This window comes from Salvia miltiorrhiza, chromosome 8 (genome assembly GCF_028751815.1).
Source record: "Salvia miltiorrhiza cultivar Shanhuang (shh) chromosome 8, IMPLAD_Smil_shh, whole genome shotgun sequence".
NCBI lineage: Eukaryota > Viridiplantae > Streptophyta > Magnoliopsida > Lamiales > Lamiaceae > Salvia > Salvia miltiorrhiza.
In genome coordinates this window covers 29,116,012-29,134,646 of record NC_080394.1, presented here as the reverse complement: position 1 = coordinate 29,134,646, position 18,635 = coordinate 29,116,012, and the positions used below count along the sequence as shown (strand labels likewise).

General features: G+C 36.0%; 3 protein-coding genes across 5 annotated transcripts; 1 reads left to right on the top strand and 2 right to left on the bottom strand.

Annotated features, from left to right (window-relative positions):
• Positions 1-281: 281 nt before the first annotated feature.
• On the top strand, positions 282-2,553 carry LOC130997517 (polygalacturonase At1g48100-like). 3 transcript variants are annotated; one of them, XM_057922854.1, is made up of 5 exons: positions 282-964; positions 1,043-1,210; positions 1,308-1,352; positions 1,461-1,750; positions 1,835-2,553. In XM_057922854.1, the coding sequence occupies exons 1-5, from the start codon at positions 620-622 to the stop codon at positions 2,331-2,333; spliced, it is 1,347 nt and encodes a 448-aa protein (XP_057778837.1). In that variant the 5' UTR covers positions 282-619; the 3' UTR covers positions 2,334-2,553. The 3 variants fall into 3 exon arrangements, with proteins under 3 accessions (XP_057778837.1, XP_057778835.1, XP_057778836.1); XM_057922852.1 differs by having other exon boundaries at positions 1,820-2,553; XM_057922853.1 differs by having other exon boundaries at positions 286-964; positions 1,826-2,553.
• Positions 2,554-4,598: 2,045 nt separating this feature from the next.
• On the bottom strand, positions 4,599-7,629 carry LOC130998293 (uncharacterized). The gene is made up of 5 exons (XM_057923725.1): positions 7,250-7,629; positions 6,599-6,643; positions 5,309-5,881; positions 4,990-5,215; positions 4,599-4,900 (listed from the first exon to the last, which is right to left on the bottom strand). Exons 3-5 carry the CDS (start codon positions 5,498-5,500, stop codon positions 4,599-4,601), a joined length of 720 nt encoding a protein of 239 aa, XP_057779708.1. The 5' UTR covers positions 5,501-5,881; positions 6,599-6,643; positions 7,250-7,629.
• A 5,573-nt stretch (positions 7,630-13,202) lies between these two features.
• Positions 13,203-18,208, bottom strand: LOC130997516 (GDSL esterase/lipase At1g09390-like). The gene is made up of 5 exons (XM_057922851.1): positions 17,738-18,208; positions 15,503-15,688; positions 14,496-14,656; positions 13,792-14,062; positions 13,203-13,581 (listed from the first exon to the last, which is right to left on the bottom strand). Exons 1-5 carry the CDS (start codon positions 18,027-18,029, stop codon positions 13,352-13,354), a joined length of 1,140 nt encoding a protein of 379 aa, XP_057778834.1. The 5' UTR covers positions 18,030-18,208; the 3' UTR covers positions 13,203-13,351.
• Between the last annotated feature and the right edge of the window lie 427 nt (positions 18,209-18,635).

The following is an 18,635-nucleotide window of genomic DNA, read 5'->3' as shown; positions in this document are numbered from 1 at the left end:
TACATTCACTAAAATACAGATATTAAGGAATTTTACTATATAAATGCTTAAACAAGCTCATTTAAGGTACAATTTGGACATTAATTTAGTTTGACAAGTATTAGCTGAGACTGTACATGACAATATAATCACAGTAATGCATGACATTCGAAATTATTAGTTTAACTCCATATAACTGTTATATGAAAATATCAGATTCTGACACCTTTATAATTTGGTGGCTGGGTGCTCTACTCACCAGAAAATCCATTAACATTGCCCAAATGGAATTGGACGGCTTTGAATGGTGTAGTATAATACTACCGACCTGAATTTTAAAAAAAAAATAAATAAAAAATAAGCAGAGCTTCCACTTCGAGTTCCCAGTATATAAGCCAAGTATGAATTTGGTGTGCTCATCAACTTGGTGACATTCGTGCACCCATTTGTATTCTTGAGTGGTCACATGCTCTCAACTCTCAAACCCTAGGCTAAGATATATCCTTCTCTTCCCTTCCAATACCCATAGCTATTGCATGCGCCCCTCTGCACTTGCATACATCCCTCAACTTGCTTAACACCATCCTCTCCTATTTAAACTCTCACCTACGACAACATATCGACAAACAAATTTACAGAGATGTTGCATTTTCCCCTGTTTTTGTTTTTGGCTATCACACTACACTCCTTCACTCTCTCAGCTCAGCACCGCATCCTAGTATCTCAAATCTCCGCATCACCTTCGCCCGCCCCTCAGCTTCCGCCTCCGCTCATCGGCGTCATGTCTCCTTCTCCGCTCTTCAGCGTGCTCTCGTATGGAGCCGTCGGCAACGGCGTCGCCGACGACACCCAGCCATTTAAAATGGCTTGGGACGCCGCTTGCCAAGCCAATGATCCCGCCGTTATCTTCGTTCCCATGCATTATACTTTCATGATTCAGTCCACCATCTTCTCTGGCCCTTGTAAAAGTGAACTCATTTTTCGGGTAATTAACTTTTTTTTTTTTTTTCATACAAAATTAATTTATTGTGACTAATGGAAAACTGGATGAATTGTTTGTTAGATTGAAGGAAATATAATGGCGCCGGATGGTCCCCATTCGTGGCCGAAAAACAACAGCAAGCGACAGTGGCTAGTGTTTTACAGGATCGACGGAATGTCAATTCAAGGCGGCGGAACCATAGATGGAAGAGGTCAGAAATGGTGGGAGCTTCCCTGCAAACCTCACAGAGTAACTAACTAACTAACTAACTCCTCCACTTTCATCAACATCAATTCATTTTTTTTAAACAAAAAACTTACTACTGTTTATGTTAATGCAAATTCAGGGCCCAAAAGGAACAACTCTACCTGGCCCCTGCGACAGCCCAGTGGTAATTAACTAATTAATTTAAACACAATTAATTAGTTGGTATTAAATAATAAAATAAAACAGTGAGTGGACTGGACTGGACTGACTTAATTAATTAATAAATTACTAGGCAGTAAGGTTTTTCTGGAGCTCAAATTTGGTAGTGAAAGGAATGAAGATGAAGAACAGCCCACAGTTTCACTTCCGCTTCGACAGCTGCCACAACGTCCATATTGAATCCCTATACATAAAATCACCCGCTTTGAGTCCAAACACCGACGGAATTCACGTAGAGAACAGTAACAACGTCTACATATACAACTCCGTCATCGCCAGCGGCGACGACTGCGTCTCCATCGGCGCCGGCACTTTCAACGTAGAGATACGGAACATCACCTGCGGCCCTGGCCATGGAATAAGGTATCGTCATCATCAAATATTCTTAATTACATGTGATTTTTTTGTTGGCGATTAATTAATTGTTTAAAGTTGTAGCATCGGCAGCCTGGGGCCTCGGAACACGAGGGCGTGCGTGAAGAACATAACGGTGCGGGACTCGGTGATCAAGCAGTCGGACAACGGGGTGCGGATCAAGACGTGGCAGGGCGGGTACGGGGCGGTGACGGGGGTGTCGTACAGCAACATCGTCATGGAGGGCGTCAGGAATCCCATCATGATCGACCAGTACTACTGCACGGGCAAGTCCTGCGCCAACCAGACGGCGGCGGTCTACATCAGCGGCATCTCCTACAAGGGCATCAAGGGCACCTACGACGTCAGGTCGCCCGCGATGCACCTCGCCTGCAGCGACGCCGTGCCCTGCACCAATCTCACCGTCTCCGACGTCGAGCTGCTTCCCGTTCAGGGCCAGAGGATCGTCGACCCTTACTGCTGGAATGCATACGGAGACGGCGGCGACGACCTCAACATTCCGCCGCTCTTCTGCTTGATTGAGGGAGCGCCGCCGCTCCTCTTGCCGTCTAACGGCCTCGATCAGTGTTAGGGTATATGTATACGTATAGACAAGTTAGCAAATAGGTATATTTCACCAGAATTATGAACCATGCATGCTTTTCCGATGGTGTATTTCTGATGGTATGTCGCAACCGCTAATGAAGAAAGTGTTGCTTTTTTTTTTTTTTCTTTTTTGTTTGAGAATAGAAAGTGTTGCTTTTTTTTTGTTTGTTTGTTTGAGAATAGAAAGTGTTGCTTTTTAAATACTAGTACTACTATTATACTACTAATATATGTTTGTGTTGGTTTGTAACGGAGTTTGCAATTTTAGCTAATTTAGTGTTACGTTCAATGTCACATAATTAATAATCAGAGACACAAAATATATATTTGGCTTGCGTTCCTCAAGATTTTGAAATTTTGAAATTAAATCTGTTTGAATTAATGGTATATGTCATGTGTGCGTATATGATGACATAAGGAACATTATTATTACACTGAATCAGTTATGTGGTATTGATATAGTTTCTATTGAAATCTAACAGCATGGTTGGATAAGATATAAGCATGTGGCGTCGACTAACAATAAACACATTGACTCTTGTTACATATAATTTCAAAAGTAATTATTGCAAATATAAAACATAAATCATAATATATTTTAGATTTATTATATACTCCCTCCGTCCCTGAAATAAGTTCATCTTTTTCCTTTTTGGGACGTCCCCCAAATAAGTTCCTCTTTTTTTCTTTCCATTTTTGGACAACTACCCCACCACTAATAATACTTTATTTAATCTTACTTTTCACTTTTTCACCACTCATAATACTAATTATAACACTTTTTTACATTTTCACCACTCCCAATACTAATTAAGTATAACATATTTTTCTCCACTATCAATACACTTTACCATTTTTCCTTAAAACCCGTGCCGTCCCCAAAGAGGAACTTATTTTGGGGACGGAGGGAGTATATAATATATTAAATTACTCAATTGAGCTTAAGTTAATAGGCAAATCAAATTTTGTAAAACCATGCTCTTTTATAATAAGTATAGATAAAATGGGGTTGGGATATAGAAAGAATTTTATTTTTTGTGAGAAATTAGAATAACGAATAATTTAAGAAAAGTCATAAATAAGTTGTCTGTAATGTAATAGCCGTATTATTGAATTAATGTGGTAAATTTTTTATGGATTTACAAAAAGCTTATTTATGGATTTTATTGATTTATTCGTTAACTGAATATCTCACGATGAATTTGAATATTTTACGTTTCAAATTCATTTTCATTTAATCACCATATATATTTAACCATTGTCATTAATTAATTTCTCTATTAAAATGTTCTCAATTAATTGAAATATTCAGACCTACCATTTGGCTGCGGACTATAACACTACTATCTTGAGTATAACTTATTCTTAATTAAAGCTATCTTATGGATGTGATAATTTATTTGGTAGTTAGGTAAGGATGGGTTTAAGACGATATGCAAATTGGGTTTGTTGAATAATATTCACCACTTTCGTTTTCCTATATATAAAAGGGTCACGCCTAGTTGTCTAGTGAAGGGATATTCGTTTAGGCCCCGTTTGGTTTTCTGTTTGGGAATAATCAGGATAAAAATTAACCAGTTAAATTAGCGTGGATTATCACGAATTATTAACATTGGGTGAGTGTTTGATATCATGGTTAATTAATCCTAAATTATGTTTGGTATCCCTAATAATAGGATGGATAAGCAAATAAAATGACAAAACTGTCCTCTTTAATTTTTTGAAATTCCATCCCTAATCCTTTTCTACGTAACCCTCGCCCCATTATGAAACCCACTTCCCCATTTCATTTTATCTCAGCAGCCCGCCAAGAAGAATAGGAAAGGTCGTCCCCCACGGAAAGGCGAGAGGAAGCAGATCCGCCGGACTCCATTGAAGCCGTTCAAGGTCGTGTTCTTTTGCGACAATGAGTCAAGCTACTCAAGGTATTTCATCATTTCTCACGATAGTAGTTTTTGTTCCCCATAATACATGTTCTTCGTCGACATATTTTTTTCTTGCCTTCGAATAGCTCTGTTTGCATTCATGTAAAACTCATATTGATTTTGGGACTTCACAGATACTTTATTCAGTGTTGTGCGTGTGTTTTCAATATGTATCTTATGGTTTATTCTCTTTGCTACTTTGTGCGTGATGGGTAAAAAAAAAATATCACAGATTTATGCTTGGAGATGACTTGGAATAATATATCACAAACCCTCGCCCCATAATGTGCGTGAAGGGAATAAAATATCACAAATTTATTTGTTTTCTATGTTGTGCGTGAAGAAGACATAATAATGAAGCTATTTTCTACTTTGTGATATATGCTTGTTTGTATTGTTTGGAGTTTGTATACGATGAGTTTGTGCAAGTTCCACCTCATCTTCAAAATTCCAAAAGCTCTTTCTATGGCGTTCCTTGCTTTACTATGTCTCAAGTTAAAGAGTTCCTCTTTGTTTTGTGGTCGTGCATTGTTTGGTCCCCACTCTTTTAAATGGTATCTATCACCTTTGTACGGCGTTAGGAAACCATCACTATTCGCGTAACCGTTATCACACAAGTAGTATTTACCTATCAATATAGAGTACACGGATCAATTAATAATGACATTATAAATAGAACATTGTTAAGTACTAAAATAAATGAATAGCATTATATACCCTTCGGGACCTTAAGGCCATGAGGTCTACTAATGGCATCTCGTAAGATTCTAGAGTCCGCAGCCGAACCTTCCCATCCGGATAACACGTAACTGAAATTCAGATTTCGATCACATACACCTAGAACATTAGTTGATATTTGCCCTTTTCTTGTTCTATATCGGGGTTTGTCTTCATTACCAACCATGACACTCACGTATGTGCCGTCTAAGGCTCCTAAACAGCCCTATTCACAAGTCACACATGAAATTAGCAAACAAAATCAACAACACTGAATACTGTTTTTATTGAAAATAGTATTGATTCATTTTATTTATACCTTAAACCATCGCCATCGTGGATCAATGCAATCCGCGGGAACGGGCTCGGGTTTGGCTAGGAACAAGTCATGAATCCGTATAATAGCTCCTAATACGGCATGTATGTAGTGCGATATTGTTTGACCAGATCTCCAAAAGTCGAACCGAACAACTCTGTTTTTTTTATGGTGGGCTAAGACAGAAAGAAACATAGCTACTTGTTCCTCAACGGTAACAAAACGACCGTTAACCAACCCCCCCCCGTTCTCGCAAAATAACACAAAGCCGAGCAAAAGTCCTACGGTCCATTCGAAGGTTGGAAATGCAGTCTACATCGGTAAGACCAACTAAACGGCTTAAATGTTTTTCTTGATCGGGCAACTTACGTATTATCTCATATTTTAGGGCTCCCGAATCACGCCTTCTTTTGCCTAACCTAGTCTTGTAATAATAAGCAAACAACACAACCACTTGTATGACGTGAACTCGCAATATTTCTTGCAACAAAATAAATTGCATATCACGCATACGACTGTCTTCCCTTCCAGCCATTTTTAGAAACCAATGGAAGAAATAGCAGTTATTTTAAGATCCTAGCATCAAAGAAAAAGTTGGACAGAATCAAACTTTGAGATTTGCATCCATAAAAATAATGTATGTTCATAAAAAAAATATAAACAATTTGACAGCATTTTTTTTATGAACCTATTAATAATTCTTATTAAATGGCCACATCCGAGAAAAATAATACACCAAAATCAATCATATTGAAATGGGCAGATTGACAAAACAGTCAAATATTTCACATAGTCCTTTTCACATAGTCCTCAAAAAACAAGCTCGATAGAACGACATCAGTGGATACATCACATTCCATCATATAACCAACAGCAAATATAAACCTAACATCATATAGCATATTTCAATTTATGTGCAACAATAATAACTTCCAAACAGAGCATTTGATTCAAGTATCAGTTCCCAAAATACAAAATCAATTGGACACAAATCGTTTCTAAAATGCAGTTCACGGAAGCAACTCACAATTGATTCTAAAATGCAGTCCACACATGCCGATCAGAAATGATTCAAAAATGATTCTAAAATGCAGGTCACAAATAGTTAGAATCTTGTAATCAAAGAAAACAAAATGCAATTCTAAAATTTAGCATTAGCATATTCAGATTTGGACACAAATCGTTTCTAAAATGATTCTGAAAACTTACTGGAACTGAATCGCATTTACTCCCAAATATGCAAATCCATTTCTACAAATTCAAAGGGAATGAAATTGGGGATATGGAACTAACCTTTGTGATTGTCGGGTTTGCCAAATCGTCACTCGTTATATTTCCCTACAATTATGGTCACAAAAATAGGAGTTAAAAACATAGCAGACTTGCTTTCGAAAAAACACAGACACAAGAAAATTTAAATTTATTATTTCACCCTATAACTTATAATCCCATAATTAAAAACTTCATAATCCATAGCCCCCAAATTAAAATCTCTACAACACATAGCCCCAAATAACATGATTTTTTTCCACATAACAAAATACGTTTCAACACCATCGAGCCAAGGCGAAATTCCATTAAAACTTCAAAATTTCACACTATCTGGCAAAGGTTCAGAGAAAGTAGAAACTGAGCGAGAATGGAGAGCAAATTATGCCAATTTATCAGAAAAGATACAATAAATAAAACTCAACATAATATTGAAGAGCATATCCTATTCAAGTATAGCCGATAACACTTTTGGGGATCCTATTCAAGTCTGAACACTTTCTATAAAATCCAAAACGAGACCCCCTCCTGTTTCATTAATTCATTAAACCTTTTTGAGAAATCATAATTTTTTTTAGGCATAGCAGATTGCTTTCGAAAAAACACAGACACAAGAAAATTTGTTTCTTCCTTTCGAAAAAACACAGATTGCTTTCGAAAAAAACACAGGCATACCTGTTCTGGAAGACGCCGATGATTCCCCAATGTTGTTGTTCCACCAGATCTTCAGGTTTCCGATGAGTACCTCTGCAAGCCGCTGTGTTTCTTTCACCCACGAAGCTTCAGAGACGAATGGTAATGTTGGGGGCAGTGAGAAACTAGGGCAAAAAAAATTTCCTCGAAAATAGTGATAAGGGTAGCAAAAAATCAATACAGATTGGCGAGGTAAAATTTGTCGGAGGGGGGAGGTCGGATAATTAGGCGGGGTTAATATGGAGAAATAAGACCGGGCCTTGGTATTAACCATGGCAAATCCGCATAAGTATAACAGAATACCAAACACAGTATAGTTCTAGATTAAATTAACTTATACAGGGTATAAACCAATACCAAACGGGCCCTTAATGTTGAATCTTGATTGGCCTTAATACTAGGGTGATCTGCATATCAGACAACACATCGTATTCTCGTTACGAATTAAGAAATATATTAATACTTCATTTTCATCTAGCTTTTTTTTAAACTGGAAATTTAATTTACTCACAAGAAAGTGATCAGTGAGTTTTATCAATTTGTGTTGAATTTTATGAGTGACTTGATTGGTGGTATGTGATAATTAAATTATTAGCAACTTTATGTGTAAATGATATATATCTTACTAGTGGAATGAGTATCTCCATCCACTATGGACAAATTAATTAACATGATAGTTATATTTGAATACGAGTTAACGAACACTAATCACGTCTGGATTTTTTTATGAAAGTACAAAGTAGGTGACATTCTCCTACTATATCTTAATATTATACTAAGTACAATATGCCAATTAAGAAGAAAAGAATAAAAACCGTTTTGGGTGTCACAATTAATTCAGTTAGGAGCCAACTAAATAACTCGAGCGTTAGGAATCTTAGGCGTACGTGGAATCACATTACTTTGTTTGTTTTTTTTCTTTCTCAAACATCGATGCTTTTTGTTTCCACACATTTGATAATATATACAATAAAACAGAATCCATTTCTTCAAATAAGATGCTTCAATTTCCTTCTTTTACGCTTCAAAGTGACCTTCTTCTTGAATTGATAATGCAAATATTCAATTTATCTCGTAAACATATTATTGCTCGACATTCTTCAAAATGGTAGTACACTTAATTTATATTTTAATTCCTCCATACTCGAGTAAATTAAATGTCCCATTTTAAAATAATGTCATATTTTAGAATTATTCAATACATTCATGATACCAAACTTCCCATTTCGTTTTTGACATTAATACAAATTATTTATTTTTATGTTTTCCATGCAATAATTAAGGGTAAGAAGAGTAAAATTTTCCATTAATTTCTGGGGATACTTTTGTACATAATCGATGTTGGATAAATTGTCCTCACGTGTACTTTAAATTTTGTATAATTATTCTCTTACAGTAGAGTATAATTGGATAAGGTAGTTTTGAAATAAATATAATCGCAATCCAAAACTTTAAAAATACAAAATTAAACATCATTTTTTAGAGATTGTACATGTATGTATTGAGTGGGAAGGTTTATTTGACTTTAGTGGGAAAAAGGAGAGAGAAAGACAAAGAAGTGGAAAGGGCGGCTGCGGCTGTGGATGAGCCTACTATTCTACTATTTCCCTTCTTACTCTAATGCAATGTCTAATCATTAATTTAATTTCATCGCAACAAAATTGCGTGATGAAAAGGGATATGCTGCACGGGCGCATCTTCCTTTTGACTCAATAACACTATTATTACTATTTACAATATCAATTTATCTTATCACCTACTAAATACTCACCATCCAATTATTTAGATAAATAAATTAAATTCTTGGAAAATTTAATAAATTACAATAGCATGGGATTAGTGGAGAAGTCATTGCAATAACAGAGTCGACGATCGTCACATTTTTTTAGTAACAGTGGGAAGTCCGATCTCATAGGCTCACGTAAGTTAAAATCTAACTAAAATTATATTTAATTCTAATGCGGCCGACCCAATTATAAGATTCTTGCACTACACTATGAATTTATATTATGTGATCCCAAATATTGCAAGTGGTATAGATTATCTAGTATCATACATACTCTTCTGTATTCCATTATGATTTTTGCTCTTGAGTTCAAATTGTAGGGAATGAGAGCAACATAAAAATTGCTCACATAGGTAGTTAATATAGTTGGATAGCAGCATCTAATAAGGAACATGAAATTTTAGACTTTAGATTAAAACTAGAGAGCATGTATTTTGGTGCGTGTACATATCGTGTTGAACGTTTTCCAATTAAAGTGGAATGAGATATAGGGTGTGGAATAGAGCATCTTATATAATAGACCAATAGTCGTAGACTTAGAAAATGAGTTAACGCTCGGACTAATTGTTACAAATCTATAATTTATAATAAATATAAAAAAAGCAAAAATTAATTTGAAGTTAATTTCAAATTGATTTCAATTTTAGTTGATGACAATTTTAAAATTATGCTTAATATTAAATATATAGTTTGAGCAGATTCTCAAAATATTTACTACAACAAATTAAATTAAAATATAAATATCATCCAAATAAAAAGAAACTGTTCATCTACAAAGTTTTTATAGATCACATTTTTTCTAATAATATTAAATAATTTGAATAAGACCCATGCACTAAAACATAAATACATAGTGAAGGTGGTCAGTTTGATAAATTATTAGACACTAAAATAAATTGCACTAATGCAGGTTTTATTTTTAGGGGTAATTGCCCGTAAATTCCTAACGTTTACTTGAAATTGGTTTTTGCACCTTTTTTTATTTTTCTTCTTTTAAATACCTAACCTTTAGTTTTTGTCTGAAATTTATCCGATCACTAGTTTTTTCTTACACCGGCGCCGGAAAATGTCACTGTGGCAACCGGAATTCACACTGTAGTAGCCGGAATTCTCCACTTGGCTCATTTGTGACATGTGGCAAAGAAATATGAAAAAAATTGAAATAAAAAATACATGTGGAAAAAAAATAAAAATAAAAAAGAAAAGAAAAGGAAAATCACCCCCCCCAATCGTCCTTTCTCCCTTCCCCACCCCAATCCCTAACTCTCCCTCCCCCCACCCGGCGCCGCCCCCTGCCACCTCCACCACCGCCGGCGCCGCCACCCACCGGTACCACCACCAACGCTCCACCGCCTGGAGCAGTGGAGGAAGTCGATCGCCGCCGCCGTCCTCCGGAGCAGCAGACCAGCCTCCACTTCGTGGTGGACTTCCGGCCTCCCCCTCCCCAGATCCCGCCGACCTTCGTCGCCCCCTCCCCCTCTCACCTGACTTTCCCTCTTTCCCTTCACATCTCACCAGTTCCAATTTCTCCGAATTGAAGCGGCGAAGCGCGGGGGAATTGGTGGTGGCGATGATGGTGGTGGCGCAGCAAGGGGCGGCGCGAATTGGTGGAGAATTGCGGATCTAGGGCATGAATTGTTGCCCTTTGTGCGCTGCCGTCTGTGCTTGCGAATGTGGTGAGAACGGTGTGGGGTGGTGCCGGCAATGGTGGCGGCATGGGCGGTGGCGGGTTGGGGACTGGGGAGGGGCAGACGAGATCTGGGGATGGGGGAGGGACAGGTCGTTGCGGTCTGGGGAGTGGGAGACCGACGAGATCTGGGGATGGGAGAGGGCCGATAGGTTTAGGAATGGGGGAAGGGGTGGCCGGCGCTGGCGTATGGCGGCGGCGGGTGGGGGAAAAGGGGGAAGAGGTGAATAAGGTTGGGGAAGATGATGAGTTGGAGATTTTCTTCTTTTTTTTTTAATTTTTTTTGCCACATGTAAAAATTATGTTTAGGTGTCAATTCCGGTTGCCATCTCATCTATTCCCGCAGCCACAGTGGCATTTCCGGCGCCGGCGTTAGAAAAAACCGGTGATCGGACAAATTCGAGACAAAAACGAAAGGTTAGGTATTTAAAAGTAGAAAAATAAAAAAAGATGCAAAAACCAATTCCGTGTAAACGTTAAGAATTTACAGGCAATTACCCCTTATTTTTATTATACTTTAATATTTGTATGAAAAATAATCTAAATAATCTACAAAATATAAAAAGTTAACTTGTGAGATAACCATGTTGAATAATGAAACTCAATATTTGGTCACTCATCAAAAAAACACAAAATTTGATCATCTTTTACGCTATTAGAATTATTTTGCCCTAAATTAGGCGGATCGAGTTAGAGTTACGAGGGCGGGTTGGGCTCGCGGGTTATGATGGTACAATTGATACAATTAGTGGCAATTGTGTCATTCATTAGGTACATTTGGCACAATTAGTGCCAATTGTGCCAAGAGAAAGGGCGTGGCTGCGGAGAGAGGCGCAGCAGCTGGGCAATGCGGTATGAGCGAGAGCGGGCGAGGGAGAGAAGGCGCGGCCGCTGGCAATTGGTACAGTTGGTACAATTAATGTCAATTATGTCATTCATTAGGTACACTTGACGCAATTAGTGCCAATTGTGCCAAGAGAAATGGCGTGATCGCTGGCAATTGGTACAAATGGGGAAATTAGTGTCAATTGTGTCATTCATTAGGTACACTTGACACAATTAGTGTCAATTGTGCCAGTGGTCGTCCTTGTCCAATGGGGCAGTCAGTAGTGAGCAATGGAGAGAAGGGGCACGGACAAGGGTATTTTAGATCGAAATTGTAAAAAAAAATGTCCATAATTTGTGACTTTTTATATAAGTGGCCAAAAATTGAGTTTTATTGCTCAATTTGACTATATGAGTGCATATTCTCAAATATAAAATACGACAAACTTTATAAATGTTGTGAAAAGTGCATACTTTTACCATATATTCTACTAAAAATGTTTTATTTATAAGGATGTGTTTATATTTATAATTTCTTTTAATACTTTTTCAATGTTATAAATTATTTAATATTTATAATATATATATATATATAATATAATACATATAAATTTGCTCTCGTGCATCACACAAGAGCAAATATTATTAACTTTTTTGTTGTCATAAATTATATTATACGGATCCGTACAAGATTGATAAAACGAAAAAAAATTCGAGTGAATGGGAAGGAAAATGAATTCCAATTTACAGAGATGTACTCTGAAAAATCATAAAAATTCAAGATTCAAATAAATGATTTAGTTGTTTTTCTTTTTGTCGAACTCACTTTTTTTTATGTGAGTTATGGGAAACGAGGATATATTAAAGAAATTTTTTCTTTTCCATTACTTTGGCATATGTCAAAAAATATTGTAACCATTTTATTTCTCACAATCCTGTGAAGGTGATTAGTAGTAGTATTTTTTTTTTTATGTAGAGAAATGGTGGATTTCATGACTTGGAATGGAAAAGGCTTGAAATTGGAGGGCTTGAAATTCAACTTATAAGAAGTTTTATGTAGAGAAATGGTGGATCTCATAACTTATAAGAAGTTTGTGAAAGAAGAAAGGCTTGAAATTGGAGTATGAATCAAAGGGTAATGTGAAATTCCAAGTCCAAGTGAAGGTTGTGTTTGTGTTGATGTGGGTGGGCTAAGACGACCAGCACCTATGTCTATCTATTCGCCACACACTACTACTACTGCATTTCCACTGGGTCCCAACAACACTATAATCAACGAATCATTACACGCATTCTTCACGTCACTTTCTATATTATTCAAGTGCACTAATTTTCACTTGCCAAAAACTGATTAATTTGGAGCATCACACTTCATCAACTTCAACCGCAGTTACATAGAGAAGCATGACCGTTTAATCATCTTAATTAAAATCAATAATCATGAGAGTCAGAGATGTAGTAACAACAAAGCCTAAGCGACTGAAGATCAAAATATAGGCATAGCAATGCATATGCGAAGATCAAAATATAGGCATAGCAATGCATATGCATATAGGGGGCGTTTACTTTACATGATTGAGTATTTTTATCCTCGAGAGTAGAGTATCTCCAATCCCACCATTTCTATTGGATAAGAATCAAGCAAAACTAACTTGAATGATAGAAATAATCAAGGGTCTTGCAATCTATCAAAGTAAACAATGGATTCGCATAACTATTTTTATGTATCAAGGCTAATCCTCCAAAGTAAACGCCACATACAAATAAGAGTATGTAGTATGTACAATCACTTACAAAAGAAGTCCAAGGCAAGAGGCGGTGTTGAATAATCTGTGGAGAGTATCTTAGAGGCTATAATGGAATTGGCTGCTTCAGTATAGTGGACACCGTCCCAGCTCACAAATCGACTTCCTTCATCACATACTTGATACCCCGGAAACCCACAACTCACACTTTTCTCGTAGTTGTATGGCGGCCCTCCTGCGCCACAACACGCCATCACTGGATTTGAGAAACCTGTATGTCAGGGATCATCATCATACATCACATGAGAATTTTGCATCAGCATGGGAATGTCTAGCTAGTAGCAACATTTAAAACCAAATGACATTTATGGTTGTCCTCCCTTACTATCTCACCTAAATTTCCAAAGGGACTATCATAATTATTGGCAAATAAAGATTCCAGCCAGGCAATGAAGAGCTAGACAAGAGTGATCATTCTTACCATACTTGGTCGAGTTGGCTATCAGATCAAACTTGATGGCAAATACATCAACATACACGATGCTTGCATCCTTCATCTCTGATCTTAACCCTGTGCACATATGACGCAGCCCTTCATTGAACAACTTTGCAGCTGCATTATAACTCGAAATACATCCAAAGGAATCTAGATTTTCTGAGACATTTTGGGCTAAAGCAAGTTTTTGGGGTAAACAGCCCAAAGGACCAGTATTGTGAACCCAAAATTTTCTGCCTCCTTCATCATATATTTCCTGCATGACAGATGAACAGTTAGAACGTGTACCCAAGCTTTTTTTCACATATCAACTTTATGTTTCCCTTGTGACATATAAATTTAACCCGTGCTATATATCCCTGTAAAGATATTAATATATAAACCTATAAAATGTTTTGTTTACATGGGTTACAATAATCAAGTTGAAAGTATAAACCTAAACAAGAAAAAAAAAAAAAAAAAAAAACAAGTTAACTAAACAAGTTCTATATGATTTTAATCAAACCCATCCTGAGACAAATCTCAAGCATGAAGGAATCCTTATGTTCCATGCAAGACAAGACAGTCTTAGGTAAAGGAAAAAGGGATATTTGTTTTTTTTATGAAAGACAAGAAGAACTTCAAGGTACAATTTCAGGTTTTGTATCTGTCTATTGAGAAAAATTAAGAGACGAGTCCTGTGAATTTACCTTAACAGCATTCTCGATTTCCACCAATACTGAAGGAATCTTTTTTACCACTTGTGCATAGGATAGGCCATCAGTAAATGAATGAGCAATGTCGTTTTGTCCAATATCAATCATGTATAAAGCATCACCAAACTTATCGTAACTTATCAAACCATTGACCCCTATAGTTCCAAGAAAATACAATTACTCCGTAGTGTATTATATTCTTAGTTCCTAACAAAAATAAAATTCTTCTAAAATAAAATAAAATTGATAAGAACATAAATAAGGAGTGTGCTCATGCGGTTTCATCTACCCCAACATAGGAATTATGGATATGTGGACATTTCCTGAAATAAAACTTATAAACTACTAGAAAACAAATCTTAGTGATCCGGCTTATTAGAAGTCACTATCATTCATAATGTAAATACTAAGTAATAAGCAATTATTTGTAACTTGCAAGTGGAGTTCTTTTGGCCATCCAATTTTGTTGCAGCATTTATCATTTTCCTTGTAGAAAATTAAATATTCGAACTTAGTTCTTGTTTTAAAATCCTCATGTTTCAGCATGGTTGCTATACCATTCGTATTCCCACAAAAATGAACCATGGCATGAAAATAAATATTGATAACTTGCAAGATTTCTATACAGAGGTAAGAGACGGGAGCATAGGCTGCTAAGGGAGTGGAAATTATTTTGCATGTGGGGCTGGTTCCCCTTATATCCTGAAACTGTGTTACCAACTAATGCAACAGTTAGCCCATGGCTAGCCTCCTAAATGCTCTTCTAGTCTTCTTCAACTCTATCACATTGCTATACCACGAAGCATATACGTACGACATTGGATTCAAGCTATTTCTTTCAACCACATTTTGTATTCAACATACCGAGACTTGGAGCATGGCAGCAGCTATTAATCTGTGAAATTACAGATATTTTATATTCTCTGCCATTGCGCTACCTCGTTTCACCCCTCTCATTGTGCTATCCCCCCACTAATAATTTTTATCAGTAACAAAACTACCTGTGCTAGCAAGGTCAACTGAGCGATCCTTAAAACGCTTGAACTGCATGACCTGAATGTTCAATGCAAATGGGACATTTTTGGGTAGTGTGGTGGACCCTGCAATAGCAAAGTTTGCCCCATTTGAAAAGCTGGAACCTAGAGAATCCAGATATGGGCTTAAAAAACTTGCATTTAGACTTTGGCCTGCAAAATTAAGAAGATATTTGCTGATCAATGACATGATATTCAGCGACCACTGTTCCATGGCATGCAGAGTTGAATTTTGTTCCTAAATGCAGTGGTAGCTGTAGAAATATTTTTCAACTGAATGATGAAATGGATGTCAGTTTAATAGTATTATTGAGAAACAGTAAACCTTATCCTCTTTGAAGGTGATACTTGGACTTGAGAAGTCATCGTCCAATATCACGGTATAGTAATTTCCAGAAAAGCAGTAAACAATAGCTTAGAGAATCAAATGTTAAAACACAACTTAACGAACTGCGCATGAAAAGACATCCAATCTAAAAGAGCCATGTAGAAAAACAAACATATGAATACTGAATCATGGAGCTTTTCATTTATATATATCCTCTTCAGTTATGTATCTTAAAATTGAAAGAATGTTTGGGAGTAAGCATTTTCACAAGAAATGAATTTTGTCATAAAATCAAGGGAACGGGTGCGTCCATGCCCTCAACTATGGTTTAAGGATCAAGTAAGCACATAATGTTTTTTTCCAGTCCAATAAAACCCTTTTATCTTTTGGCAAACAAAACAAGCAAGCACTCCTGTTTAACTTTCAAGTTAACAGATTTTTATTTTTATTTTCAATCTTTGAAGCGCTCTTCAATATGTCTAAATTAAAGTTCATTACATAATTATACAAATATGTTGTTTATCTCATTTAACTATTGGATATATGATATTAATAATAAAATTGTGACATTCTTCCCATTTTACCCATCTTTTATGCTTATTGTAATTTTATACTCCCTCCGTCCCACCATTTTAGTCCCTTATCCCATTTTGAGATGTCCCAAAAAGATAGTTCACTTTTCTAATTAATACTATATAAAAATATTGTTTTTACTAAATTAACCTTATTTAATGTTTCATTTAAATGTGAAAAGAATGTGTGAAAATAATAAATAAGGGTATAAAAGATAAAAACATAAAAATTAAATGTATTTTCTTAATATGTGTGAAAAGAGGGAGGGGACTAAAATGGTGGGACGGAGGGAGTAATTAATTGTTGTATGCATTAATCATGATAATTAATAAGATTGTGAAGGGAAAATTCCCAATTTATGCGGTATGTAATTCGATGGTTGAGGTCTTTGGGGACACTTAAAAAAATGGATTCCAGGAGTAACAATTTATTTATACTCCTTTTTTTAATAAATTTAACATTGGGTGTATGATATTGATAATAGTGTTAATATGATTGTTAGTATTGTATATATAGTTAATCATATATAATATTTTTTATTAAATTAAGGGATTGTTTTGGCTCATCTGTCACCCACAACAAGGCATGACAGAACAAGCTGTTGACAAGGATTTATTGTTGCTTCTGGCCATGACACAAGTGACAAGTGCATTAATTTTTGTATTTAAAGTTTCGATAAGATGGAGTAAGTCTCGATAATAATACTATATTGATAAAATTGAGATTATTTAAGAACGATTAAATGATCAATTCAATTTTAGATAATAAAATTATTTAATTAAATAGTCAGAGTACAAACCAAATTATTTATCATAACTTGAATCATACATAATAAATATTTAATTAAAATTAATTATTTTATTAATCATATTTTATCATTCAAATCAAATTCAAACTAAACGTGTGATAGGAATCAAAGAAAATTTATTTATTAATCTCTATAACCACATTCCGATTTCAAAGTAGCCTCCCCCCCTTATTTTATTGATTCATTCAATATCTAAATACCATAAATCTGCCCGCCCATAATAAATTCAAGCTTTGCAGCTGACACAGATGCCAAATATATATATATGTTTAATTTAGATTTATTAGTAGACCCAGCATGCAGTTGAGTGGGATACCACCTGCTTCAAACACACACACTTTACTCAAAAACCACTACCGCACCCAAAAACCAATTTGCATTCAACAATCGGTCGGAGAAAAATTATATGAAGAGACGATCTCGAAATGAAGATCGAGCACAAGAGCGACGAGACGACCGATAGAATTTGACAAGGAATTTAGAAATTACTTACAGAGAAAATCGATGAGGAGGCGTCCGTCGGAGAGGCGACCCGTGGATCGGCGAAAAAAAGCACGGCCATTGGGCAAGCGGATGGGGATACCGAGTCCGGCGACGAGACCGCCGGTGTCGGAGTTGGAATCACCGAAGTTGAAGATGATTGGAGGATTTGTGCAGCTAGGCCTAGACGAGTGAGCTAAATGTGGGAAGCATAATAAGAATGAAATGATGGCGAGGATGAAAAGGAATCTGGAGAGAGGGGGGGCGTAGCTGAGAGCAGAAATGGAGAGTGAAGACGACACCATATTTGTCGGTTTGAGTCTACACAAGTCTTTGCTATGCGCTTATATCGCCTTTTGCGCTCTTGTTTTTTTCTCTGTTTTTGGAGGGATGATGTCATCTTTAACATGCATAGCGCTTCAACTATATTTCAATACATTATTTTAATGGACAAATTTATTCATGAAAAATGATGAATAATAAAAAAATATGCCTTTAAATATTTTCTTTTTTTTTTCACATTTTACATATGAATAGATAATATTATACATCATTGAAGTGAAAATAAGAGAAAAAATGATAAATTTTTCTTTTGCGTTAAATATTGAAAAAGAAATGAGACATTTAAAGGTATAATTTTTGAGGTGGTCTCTCGTGAAATCGATTTCACAGTGAAATCATTTTTTTGAATGACACTACTTCAACATACAAATCACACTGTAACATTTATAATGACACTACTTCAACATACAAATGACACTTTAAAATATTGCAGTGTCATTTATGTGTTGAAGTAGTGTCATTGTGAAATCGGTTTTACTGTGAAACCGATTTCACGGGAATTTTTGTGATAATTTTTTGTTATTCATTCTTTTCCATTGATAAATTTATCCATCAAAATAACACACCCT